Source organism: Echinops telfairi, unplaced genomic scaffold, assembly GCF_000313985.2.
Source record: "Echinops telfairi isolate 266 unplaced genomic scaffold, ASM31398v2 ScPeMD7_21;HRSCAF=78, whole genome shotgun sequence".
Lineage (NCBI taxonomy): Eukaryota > Metazoa > Chordata > Mammalia > Afrosoricida > Tenrecidae > Echinops > Echinops telfairi.
The window spans coordinates 7,164,740-7,176,796 of record NW_022103918.1 but is presented as its reverse complement, the minus strand read 5'-3'; the positions used below and the strand labels follow the sequence as shown (position 1 = coordinate 7,176,796).

General features: G+C 40.9%; 1 protein-coding gene across 2 annotated transcripts in view; it reads right to left on the bottom strand.

Annotated features, from left to right (window-relative positions):
- PDE3A (phosphodiesterase 3A) overlaps positions 1-10,383 on the bottom strand; it is a 330,465-nt gene extending 320,082 nt beyond the window's left edge. For both annotated transcript variants that reach the window (XM_004713785.2, XM_045288485.1), the window contains exon 1: positions 9,439-10,383. In XM_004713785.2, the coding sequence (XP_004713842.1) occupies positions 9,439-10,383 (945 nt within the window). The remainder of the gene's footprint in view (positions 1-9,438) is intronic.
- Between the last annotated feature and the right edge of the window lie 1,674 nt (positions 10,384-12,057).

The window sequence follows — 12,057 nt, the reverse complement described above, 5'->3', positions numbered from 1 at the left end:
GGCTTTTAGAGGAAACGTTGATAGTTGAGACAATGAGGAGAAAAGTTTAATTCCCTTCCTAACAAAAACTGTCCGGATCTGAATCTGACTTTTTTAGTTCTTTAGCCTAGAAAGCAAATTCTCAATGCAGAAATGGCAAGTCAATAAGGTCTCTCTTTAAAATGGTGCTAAAACATTATCGCTCAAGCAGGACCCTAAAAGACTAACATCTAAAAGGTGACGTTTCTTCCCATAAGGAAGAACACTTTGTCCTAAGGAGCATATTTTATGTGGACCTGTCAATTTGATCTTCTAAAATACTTTGGGTAAAAGTAAAAGTAAGTTCAAATATTTGGGTTTACTTGAGTTTAAAAATAAACAAAGGATGCTGACTCCATATAACGAGGCATTCGTTGACACAAAAAGAGCCATTCCCCCCAAAATGATATTTCTGTATTCAAACTTTTATATAACAGGATTATATAAATGGATTATATCCTGAGAGGAGGGAACACTTGCTACAGACATAGCATAAATATTTAGTTATTTACACGTACTGCAGAAGATAGAAAATTTTTATTAAAATCCTATTAAATTAAAACCACAAACTGCTTACATAAAATTATTTCAATATTCTGACAAGGTACTATGGGGAACATAAAAATATTCCTTCAAATTCAAACACACTTTCAAGAGAAAAATATAGTAGATAATTTGACCAGGCATAAGAGACACGTGGCTTCTAAAAAAATTAAGTGCACACACGAGCGGGCTTCAATAAGTTTGTGATAAAATGGAATTATAAGAGAATGGAATTTTTTCCATGAAAAATGTAAACCTCTCTCTTATTGTATGTGGGAGAATGATGGGCTCTCTACTCCTAGAAAGAGTTACCGTCTCAGAAATGCACAGGGCGATTCTGCCCTGTCTCAAAGAGGGTGGCCATGAGTTGGCATTGGCTCCACAGCTTAGGGTTGGGCTCTTTCTTTTTCATGGTGTATTGATGAGGAAAAGAAGAAGAATTGGGAGAAGGGGAGGGAAAAAGGACAAACTGTAAGACCAACCTCTCCATTAATTTAAAACAACTTCAGAATTAGCTGAGGCAAATGATTAAATTCAAATACAAACACGTTGAAGAACAGATGTGTACTCTAACGGTATTCTTTTTATTCAGTTACTTCGTTCAAGAAATCTGCATTAAACTACTTATCAGGCATGAACCCTGAGTCCACATTATTTCATTTTAGCCAAATGCACTTTTTGGTTTACAATCTTCTATTGTCTTATTCTTTTTAAAGACATTTTTCTAAGTGACATATGAAAACTGTTTTTCTCAGTTTTTTTATTCTCAAGTGCCAATAAAAATCACATTCTTTGCTATGAAAAGGGGAACTTAATCAGTTACAAAAAATTACCACAAGCATCACACAGAAATGTAAGCCATTTACTCAAAACAAATACATCCTTTGAAAATCTCATTCTACATATCTATCTATATATCTATGGAACACATTGTACATTTGAAAAATAATAATTTCATTAATTATCAATGTAACATTGGGCTGTGCCAAAAGCTAATGAATTCATAGTGTTTGAGGATATGTAAGGATAGAGGCATTTTAAAGTTATCATCTTTTTCACCTGCACATTTTCCTAAATTGACCTTGTTGTTTGAAAATCAAGTAGAACCACAAAGGTCACCTAATCTTGAGTCTTAGTTTAGAAATGCCACACTATCAAAGTTTCCAATCTTCTCTACACAAAATAGACACATTTCATTTTTGTCCATGAAAATAGTGTTTGCATAAGAGATAGGGGGAAGTCATGAACCCCTCACAGAGGCTGTTGTAATTTTCATCCATTAAAGCTACTAGCAGACTTGTCATTTTAGGTTCCTAAGTTACAAAGATAATGACCTAGACTATAAACATAAGCACTTTCATTTCTAAAGAGACAGCAGATAACCCAATTACAGACTAATCACTGTGAGCATGTGTTCACACTAGATACATAAGCAATCCCTGTTACATACAAATCACACTCTGAGAGGCAATTTCATTATTAACTAGAAATCTTGATACTGTGTTATAAATGAGATTAATATAGAGGTTCTTTTAAAAATGCTCTATTAAATTCCCTCTCCAACTAAAGTAATCATACTTTAAAATATATGCAATAATGTGAAAGAAAATAAGGCCAAAAAATAGACTTGATAACTATTAGAGACATTAGTGATATAAAAAAATGAGCTATTAAGATTACATATGAAACTTGAAAGGTTGTATATTAAATGGTATAATTAAATCTGAATTGATTTCCCATCATAGCTGAGGAGGTGACTTAAGTATTCAAGCTTCATCTCTTTAAAACTCTGTAGTTACACTGCCTAATATGGCAGCCACTAGCCATATATGCCTACTGATAAGTGAAATGTGGCTAAACAAATTGAGACCCGCTTTAAGGGCAAAATACACACGAGATATTTTGCTTTAAAGGAAATGTATGCAAAAAACTTGGACAAGTTTTATGTTGATTGCACATTTCTGTGACAGAATGGGTTAAAAGGAGCATATTGTGGTTACTATTATACATTTCACCTTTTTAAAAAAACGTATGTTATACATCCACTTTGATATGTAAAATTTAATATATGATTCTTGTTCTAGTTCCATTGCGTAGCATTTATCTATAGTGTTTCCTGAACCATTTTTATCAAAGCCACTGGGTGACACTGTTTCTCCACTAAATTCTCACAACCAAAGCAATTTCCTGGCAGGGGAAAAACACATTCAATGATCAATACACAGACCTACTCTTAGGTTGAAAAAAAAATTAACATTTACAAATTTTTTAATCACAGATTCCTTAATAATCAATGGCAGTTTCCATCAAAGAAATTGTACAGAAATTGTTTGGTTTGTGACTACTTTTCCAGGATAGCTCTCCGTCTTCCAAACAGTAAGGTTCTTCAGGGCCCCCCTAATATTATATGCTATTTACTAATATTGTATGGGGTTAGAGAACCCTGTGAAATGCTTTATGTCAACAAAAATGATAAGTACAGTTTGGGGTGACAAGTATGGTATTGATATGTAGGTTTTATGAGTTTTTTAAACTTAATTTGCAAAATGTAATCATTGTAAAATTAGTTTACTGGGAAAAAAATCACTATTCAAATCCCCATAGAAAATTCTTGTTTGCTTACATAGACCCTACAAAATTAGACTTTCCAAAGAAATTAACATTCTTTTATGGACAAACTCACACCCAGAATAATATACCTGTAGGCTACATGGCTACATGATGACCAGAAATCTCACTGTAAGGCTCAAAAAAGTTTTGTGTCACCTGTGAATCTAACAGTAATTACTCAATCTCCTAATTTTGAATTTGAATCCAGAACTGGCTCTAAATTTAAAATCACAAATGATCCCTTATCTGATTCATATGTATTCCATTGCCTCAGCAGCAAACTTTGGTCCAAGAGAGAACGATTAAAAAGCCAAAATTGGCCTCGGGCAGTCTACATCATTTAGCTATCTCTTCCTCAGTCTCTTTCTCCCTAAAATATTAGGACTAGTAGAGTCCTGACTACACATGATGGTGTGGTTAGAACAAGCTACTGGTAACTATTAACTACCAGAAGATATAAAAACAAATAATCCATTACCATATTGAAGGATAGCATATCTGAACTCTTTCATGTTCTTGCTCTATTTCAGAGTGCCCTAGAAAATTAGTAAATTAATTTCCATTTCAAAGAAGCAAATTCTCTATATTTTCAAAATGTAGAATTGCTCACCATGCAGACTACTTGTGTTGGACCATTTTAAGGGCTTTCTGAAAACTTTCGATGTTGTCCTCAGAAAAAACTAAGTCATGCTGTCATTTCAATAACTCTCCCTGCGATATTCCTTCCCCTATTTCCTAAGAAGTGAGGATATTTTACTATGCTCTTCCTTTCCTTGTGTTGTTGTGTCAGTACCCTAACGAGTTGCTAAGCCCTGGAGAGACAGGCACTGTATCACATCTGTACTTGTGTAATTTATGAATTTTAGCATGAGAGCTAATGCACAAAAAAACACCTACTGACTTAACATTTTATGTACTGACTAACCAGTAATATGAATAACATAAACTAAAGGTAACATTTTATTTTTTAAAACAGTATATTTATGATGAGAATGTATGGCCAACAAATATTTTTAATAGGTCTTCCGCTGAACAAGTCTCATATCAATGATGAAACCTATATATTTTGTCAACTCTTAGAAAAAAGGAACAGTAATAGCGACAGTATGTACTCATGTATATGCTATAAAAATAATTAAATTACTTAAACATCTATGTAAAGTAAGCTAAGTTCACATGGTTAGGTATAAGAATATAGAGATTGCTGGACTTTCTACAGTTCATTCTGAACTATTTGATAACGCCTGACTGAACACATGTAGAAAGTAAGCAGACAATGGATCAAGGGGATAGTAGTACCAGGTATTTTGTTTGTAGAGAATGTATATTTATAAATATAACACACAAAGAGAAGAGGAAGACTCAAAGGTACAGCAGAAACATAGCAATTAAGTAAATCATTTAGAAGGTTATGTAATCGCACAAAGATAAAACCAATGCAAAGGGCCTATTCCACCATCCCCAAACCTCCTCGATGCTACATTAGATGGACTGCATAGGTTCCTGTATCCCCAAAGTTACATCTCACAAGTGTAATGCTTTCTGAAAAATAAAACTCATGCTTAAAACCCGAGATAAACTTATTGTGCTGACACCCTGAATAACACGAGCTTTCAATGGCGTCTACAAAGACTGTCCTGGGCTGTTACTTACCCAAACCCCATTAGTGGAACCTATGCATAGACATATTTCTAATTTTGAGGTTTATAGGCCCCCTACTCCAACATCATAAATCAGAACTTATATTACCTAATTTAGAAGTAAAATGAAATGTATAAAGCTTTTATTCAACTACAGTCTTGAAGAGTGTATCCTCATAGCTTTCATACCTAATAGAATATAACAAATTCACACGGCTGTCACTGCAGACATAATGAATGTTATTTCATGCCAGTGTCCCTCACCCTTGCCTGCTGGCACCCCCTCCCCCCGAAGGCTTTTCAAAATGTATTTCATACACAGAGTCACTGTTCTGGTTGTTTATTTAATTAACATGACAGCCTAGCATACACAGCATTTCTTTCAGTTCTACAGTTTTAACTTTTTACACTTTAGACTCAATACAGAAAGAATTAGATTACTGTTTCAACCTCTGTAAATTTATATAGATTCACTGAGTATTTTTGTCAGTTAAAACAGTTTTTCAGTATGCTTTAAATATCTGTGTTCACAAATTAGAATCCCAATTTTATCCCTCACAGTATGTGGGGGGGGGGGCAGTGGGGTGGGGGGAGTGCTTTGGCCTCACTTTTCCCAAAGAATAAGGAAATCTTGGTTTTATTTTTTAGACTTTTCTCAGGTTGGTTTTAAGTGACTTTAATTCTGTTCCTACAACATAAATGATCAATATTGCTGGCTCTATCACTACAAGCTGAATACCAACTAGGCGAGTATGATGGACGTTACATTTTAGTTCTTAAAACATCATGCTTGTTTCTGCAATGTATTCATTTGACAGATATGTTACATTGCAATGTGCTTAGGAGCTTGAATCACAATATATTCTGTATTTATCTACGTCTGTATTTATATCTGTACTACATTAGCAAGCAAGTCATTCTTCTTATCAAACACACAAAGTCCCAAAGTCGCATGCAGTCCTATCAAGAAAGACCGCACCTCGGTCCCCAGTTTTGCTTGGTTGTCATTGTAATTCTTTTGTCTGTTTGGGGCTTGAATATATTTTTCTGATATTAGTGATAAAAATTTGTTTTGAGTTTCCATTAGCAGTCTCCAGATTATACTCTTTTCCTATATAAATGCCTACTGTTTTACTGAAGATGTTTAATTGGGTGCTTCGGGGAAAAGTCATGGGGAATAATTTTAGTTCTTTAATGACATCATGTAAAATATGTATCTGTCCATTTTTGACTGTGATTGCATCCATCACAAAGAGTTCCATCAGTAAGTCCTAAGAATGTATCATGTAAAGAAACAACCTTGTCATTACTGGCAGTGAAACCACAAGTAAAATCACACTGGATTCAAGCATGGAACTGAGGTGAAATGACAGTGGTTTGGAATCATTTAAAAAAATGAACATAGAAGGTGGCCACAATAATCAATGGAGCATTGAGGAATCACAGTGCTCGGTGGGGTGTACAGAGAATGCGAAGGCAAACCTTCAAATACAATTGCAGACGTTACAAATTTCCAGTTAAAAATTTCTGGTTGGAAAATAGCATTTATAGTTGCTCAATACCAAATAATAAAGAAGTTCTGAGTACCTCTAAGTGTTTATTCCAGTGGTTGGTGGTACAGTGTCAACTTAAGAGGGACACAACTCTTTCTCAGATGTGAATGTTCACTTAGAAAAGACACATGTACCTCAATGGAGGCACGTGCCTTCTTAACCTGCCAACCCCAAAAGTGCTATGACAGGCTCCCCACAAAACCCCCCTCAGGTTGAGAACACTGGCCTGGTAGGAATAAACTGAAAGCCACCCAGTTGCTAGGAACTCAGTTCTTTATTGAGAGGAAGGACACCTTCACTTGCATTCACAGACACACCCAGTGTCTAATGACTTCTCTAACAGACCACTGGACCTACTTCCCCTTCCTTTGTCGGAAGTCAGCTTTATCATTTGCAATGAAAACTTCAATTCAATATGCAATATGCAACCTGCAGATTTAATTATGATTTTATAAGCAAGAGAAGCAGTGGGGAGAAAAGTTTAAGTTTCTGTTGGTGTGTCTTGTGAGAATGTTACCAGACATTCTCCATGCCCTTTTAGAATTGGGAGCAAGTTTATAAGCAAGTGGCAACTGTCATGTATATGCAGAAGAAAATATTGAAATTTCCTCACTTTTAACCCTCATGACAAGCAGAGTTCAAATAAATTGAATCTCTAGTGGCTTTTGTCTGAGCCTCTGTGCTTCCTGCTTAAACCATTGTTTAAAATTCACTTGTTGCCTATGAATATTATATTACATTGTGAGTAGACTTTTTACTTTCTTCCAGAAAAGTATGCATAGATAATTAACACTCAGGAGAGTGTTTTATACTTGTTTTATAATTATTTTGATTGTTGGCTTCGTACAGTATGCAGATGATAGTGGTATACTTTGAACTCTTAATCAAAAGGATTTGTTCCCCATATGATAAAATAGATAAGCTATTATTATATTGCTCCTGAACTTTTCACACAGCTAGGCTGAGGTATGAGATAATCCCCTATCTTTCAGGATACTACTTTGTTCCTTCCGACTCACCCTTCAACCAACTAATTATACTCAGTAACAACTTGAATGGCTCATACATAAAAACTATCATTTTTCAGCAGCATTCACCAGCAAAACATTTCTTTTTTTAAATGCAATGCTCAGATATTTCTTTATAGAAGTTCACATATATTCAAATTCTCCATTTATTAATTCAAACCAGAGAAAGCAATTAAAAATCTGGGAGTTAATTAACAATACTGATTAATTCTCATTAACACCTTATCTTAAATCTAGATTTTAACTACCTATATCAATATGGAATTTCAGAAATTTAATTTCGGTGCCAACATGAAATCAATTTGGAGTCAAATTATTTTTTATTAACTCCCCAAAATGGAATTTTTCCTTAGAAATTATGGTTGGATTTTGCAATGACACATTTCTCTATAAAGAATTATGTGTCCTAAAAATCTAAGCTCCTGTTTTCATTTTCAAACTATTCACATGTCTGTGGAAATTAAGTAAAATGTATTTTCTCCATTACTGCTTTACCCTTAGGTAGATATTTTATTATGATCATTTCCATGTTTCTGCCTGTCTTATTGTAAATGCTTGGAGTAAGTTCACACCCGAAAAATATTTGTTTTATTTAAACAAAAAGCTAAATAAGTACATTTGTTTGAAAATAAACGGAGACCATGGTGCTATCATACACTCTGGTGAACGACACCAAACAACCACAGATCTGGGTAAGAACTCCATTTCAGAAAACAAACCTAGTCATCTACACCATATGGTGACTGCAATTTCTTAGAAGTGCTTCCATGCTTATCTATGGAGCAAAATTCAACAGGAAAACTTTACATATCTTAAAAATGTTCTTTCATTCCCTAAAGTTGTCAAAATCTTCACGCAAACAAGTATAAACTTCAAGGGAAAAGTATAAATTTCCACTCGCTTTGCATAACCAGCTCTCCACCACCCGCACCAAGTGTCAAGTTACCCTCAAGTTGTATCAAGGTGAACACTGCAGTTAGATACAATTTGTATTTGCCATTGAGATTGCTCTTTTACGCCCTTTATGGCAATGGCAAAAGAAAGATGTTGGCAGCCTGCTTGGCAGAACGATGTGGAGCCTTGTAAAGCTCTACTCTGTCCTCTATGAGGTTCCCTATGAGTCTCTCTTGACTTGCTGGCAGTAGATTTGGGGGACAACTAGCTGCCATCGTCTTAAAAACGTGCAATGTTCATAAAAGAATCCCACTATAAATTCACTAAATATTTACTTAAACAACTTAGTTCCAAATTCCTCCTCTGAGGAATTTCTGAGATACATCACTTGCAATTTAAAAAATATTCTCCACTTGAATTTTCAAATAGCCACTTAAAATTCGTTTGAATTTCCAAATGTACGTATGCAGAGACTTCTTTTTCAGATGACATCCATAGTGTGGCTCACGTGATTTTAACAAGTTCTATGGTTTATAAATCTTGTTCCTCAGCTTAACGTTTAGGGTCATGATAGAAAGCACACTAGCACATGCTCCCAAATTACATCTAAAACCAACCTGGGCACAATCTCGCTAAGCAAGACTTGCTGCAAAATTTGAAAGTGCATATTAAAATATCACCTTCAAGGATGTCTTGCTTTAGGCTCTAGAATCTTCTGATTTGCATAAACGTTTACCTGTCGTTTCCTGTGAAATAAGTTTTATGATAAAAGGAAATCTCATGGAGCCTACCACTTGATAAAATCACCCGCAAGGAAAAACTCAATTCAAAGATTTCTGCTGAGAGAAGAAAGGTGTGAGAGTACTTACATCACAGGGAAGTCAGATGCCAGGTGTAGCAGATCTAAAAAGTTGGCCCAGCTGAGAATGGCCCTGGAAAGGTCATCTATTTTGTTACTTATGCTTGTTTCTGTTGTCCAGGTGATAGCATACTGTGTGTGAAGGTGAGACAATCCCACCCGTTTTCCTACTAATCCTAAAGTTCCACCACTTTTCCAGGCTGTCTCCCTGTTGGTTCCCAGAGTTGAGATTCCCTTCACTCTGTGGCGGGTCCCAAGTGTTTCAAGTTTTCTAGAGAAGGGGCCAGGCTTACCTGTTCTCTCGGGATGCAGGGTAGGGAGGTCCTCCGGTGCGACTTGCTGCTGCAGCCAGACATCTCGCCAGACACCACGGAGCTGGACCGCCTCCTCCTCTTAAACACCGGGGTATCTTCCTTAGTCCCAGCAATCAGCTGGGACCCAAAGTGCTCCCTCGGAGCCGCCGGGGGCAAGATTTGCTCCACGTACCTGGCCAGGAGAATCCCCAGCACCCCAGCCAAGTACGCCAGGTACGGTCTCCAGGCGACCTTGAACCTCTCTAAGGAAAGGAGAGACACGGTCCTGACCGCGCTAGTCAAGGCGATCATGAGGACGCCCAGCCTGAGTCTCAGCCTCAGCACCAGCCATGTCGCCGCGGCCAAACAGCTGAGCACCACCCCAGCGGCTGGGAGCGAGAGTAGGTGATCCTCCCCGACGCCCAGCCCAATCTGCACGAGCGCTTCCCCCCCGCAGCAGGCGGCCAGCAGCGCCACGGCCCGAGGCGGACGCACCCCGGCGCGCAGGAGGTACAAGCCCATCCAGAAGAAGGCACACAGGAGACTGAAGAGCAGCGCCCAGGGCTGCAGCCAAGCGCTGCGCGGCGCGCCGCCCCTCGGAGCACCTCCCCGAGGCCCTGGGAAGACGCCCCCTTCCGCACCCGGGCCCGCCGCCGCCGCCGCCGCCCGGAGCTGCTCTGGGTCACAGTCGAGCTCCGCGCCGACCAGCCGCACCAGCAAGGCCAAGAGCAGCGGCAGAGAGCCGGCGCCCAGCGCCCAGGAAAGTTTCCGGGAGCGCCGCAGCGGCTGCAGCACCAGGTCGCCCCAGCAGCCGCGGCAGCCCGAGCCCCGCGGGGACGCGGGGCCAGCCCGGCGGGGGCAGCCTGGGCTCGCGGCGGGGGCTAGACTCACCCCGCCGGGGCTCGGTTTGCCCCCGCCTGGGGCGGCTTCGCGGGGCAAGGCCATGGTGTGCCCGCTTCACGGGCAAAGCGTGCCCCTCCTACCCCCCACCTCCCCAGATACTCGGACGCCGACTGGGACACTCGCTCTTCCCAGTCCCACCCTCCGAATCCCTGCTTCTTCGCTCCAGGCCCCGAGTCCCGACCCGGGATGTTCCAGCTTTGGAATAACTCCCGGAGAAGACTAGATGCTCCCAAAGAGACTCCTTCAAGTTCAAAAAACGCGCAGCAGCGGAGCCGAGCCAGAGCGGACGGTCCCCCTTGCTCTGTTAGTAAAGCTCGGGAAAATTCTCTACTCCTCCCCGCCCCCAGGGTCGACCCGGGGTCTTCCTCTGCTACTCGGGGAGGCTACCAGATTGCCCACCGCTTCCCGTGCGTGCGCCCGGGCTGCCAGCGCTGGCGGAGTCGCGGGCGCGCGGCGACTTCGGGGCCATCCCGGGCGCAGCCGGCTGCTGCGCCCCGGGCCGCGGGAGGTCCCCCCAGCGCTTCCTTCTCGCAGCTCTTTCTGGATCACTCTTTCCTGCTCCTCGGCAGATCCTCCCGGGCGCAGACCCCAGACGCACACCGCCATTCCCTGGGGCCGAACGGGAAGCCTCCCCCGCGTTGGTAGGTCCAGTTCATGGCCAAGAGTGGGGGGCGGGGGAATGGGAAAGGGGCTCCGAAATAATAACGAAGTTGCTAAGTCCAGCCCCAGGGAAACCCCCACCGGAGGCCTGCGCGCCGCTGCCTCGGGAGGTGGGAGGGGAAGAAAGGGAGAGAGCTGGAGAGGAAGGGAGGGCCAAGGGGAAAGGGAGGGTGAGAAAGCGCTGTTTTCCCCCTCTCACCCTCCTCTCCTTTTTGGTGCTAGGTTGGTGATGATTTGCAGTTTTGCAGAAGAAAAGCGAGCAGAGATGATTGAATAAAACTGTGTAAAAGGGGAGGCTACAGGAGTGATCTACAATTCCGCTTTCTTTCTCTTTCTTTCTGACAACTCCCTGGGAAAGCTTTCTCAGTACAGTTCCCCTGCCCTTCCCCGGAGGCGGCGCTGCTCTCTCTCCGTCCCGCTGCTCCAGTTCCCTTAGCAGAGCTGGGTCCGCACGTGCAGCACGCTGAAAAGGTAGCTGTGGCGGCCAACCGACCAACGCCCGGCTCCTCGCTGCCCTGGGACTCTGGAGCCTGCTGTTAGTCCTCTGACTGAGCTTCCTGGGACTTGGGGGGAGGGGAGGACGGGTGAAGATACTGTATTTGGCTGCTTGGCAGGGGCGGGGAGCCAACTAGCATGCTACTGTCATTAGAGATGACAGTTACATCTACTGTCTGGGTGATTAAAGATGCTCCTAGGTTCTCCAGTCAGTTACAACAGCAAACCAATCCAGGTGTCATTGTGCTTTGGTTGTTCGCATGAGAAGGTGTGTTTTCAAGCCTTTCTTGTTGGTCCACCTGGCAAGGAACTTCCCTGAGCCACCAGGGCATTATTGAGAAAGGGGAGGGAAGCCTTTGTTTCTTTTGTTTAGTTTTCTAAAGTAATATTGAAGCTTTAAAAAAAAGCAACCATATGCGTGTTTTTTTTTCCAATTTACAGTGGGATTAAGTTACCATCAATTTAAGAAGATATACCAAGATTTACACAAGTCACCAAGGAATGATGATGATAAAGACCATGTCAAGGAGGAGGTAAAGATGGATAGGTTAACACAATAAA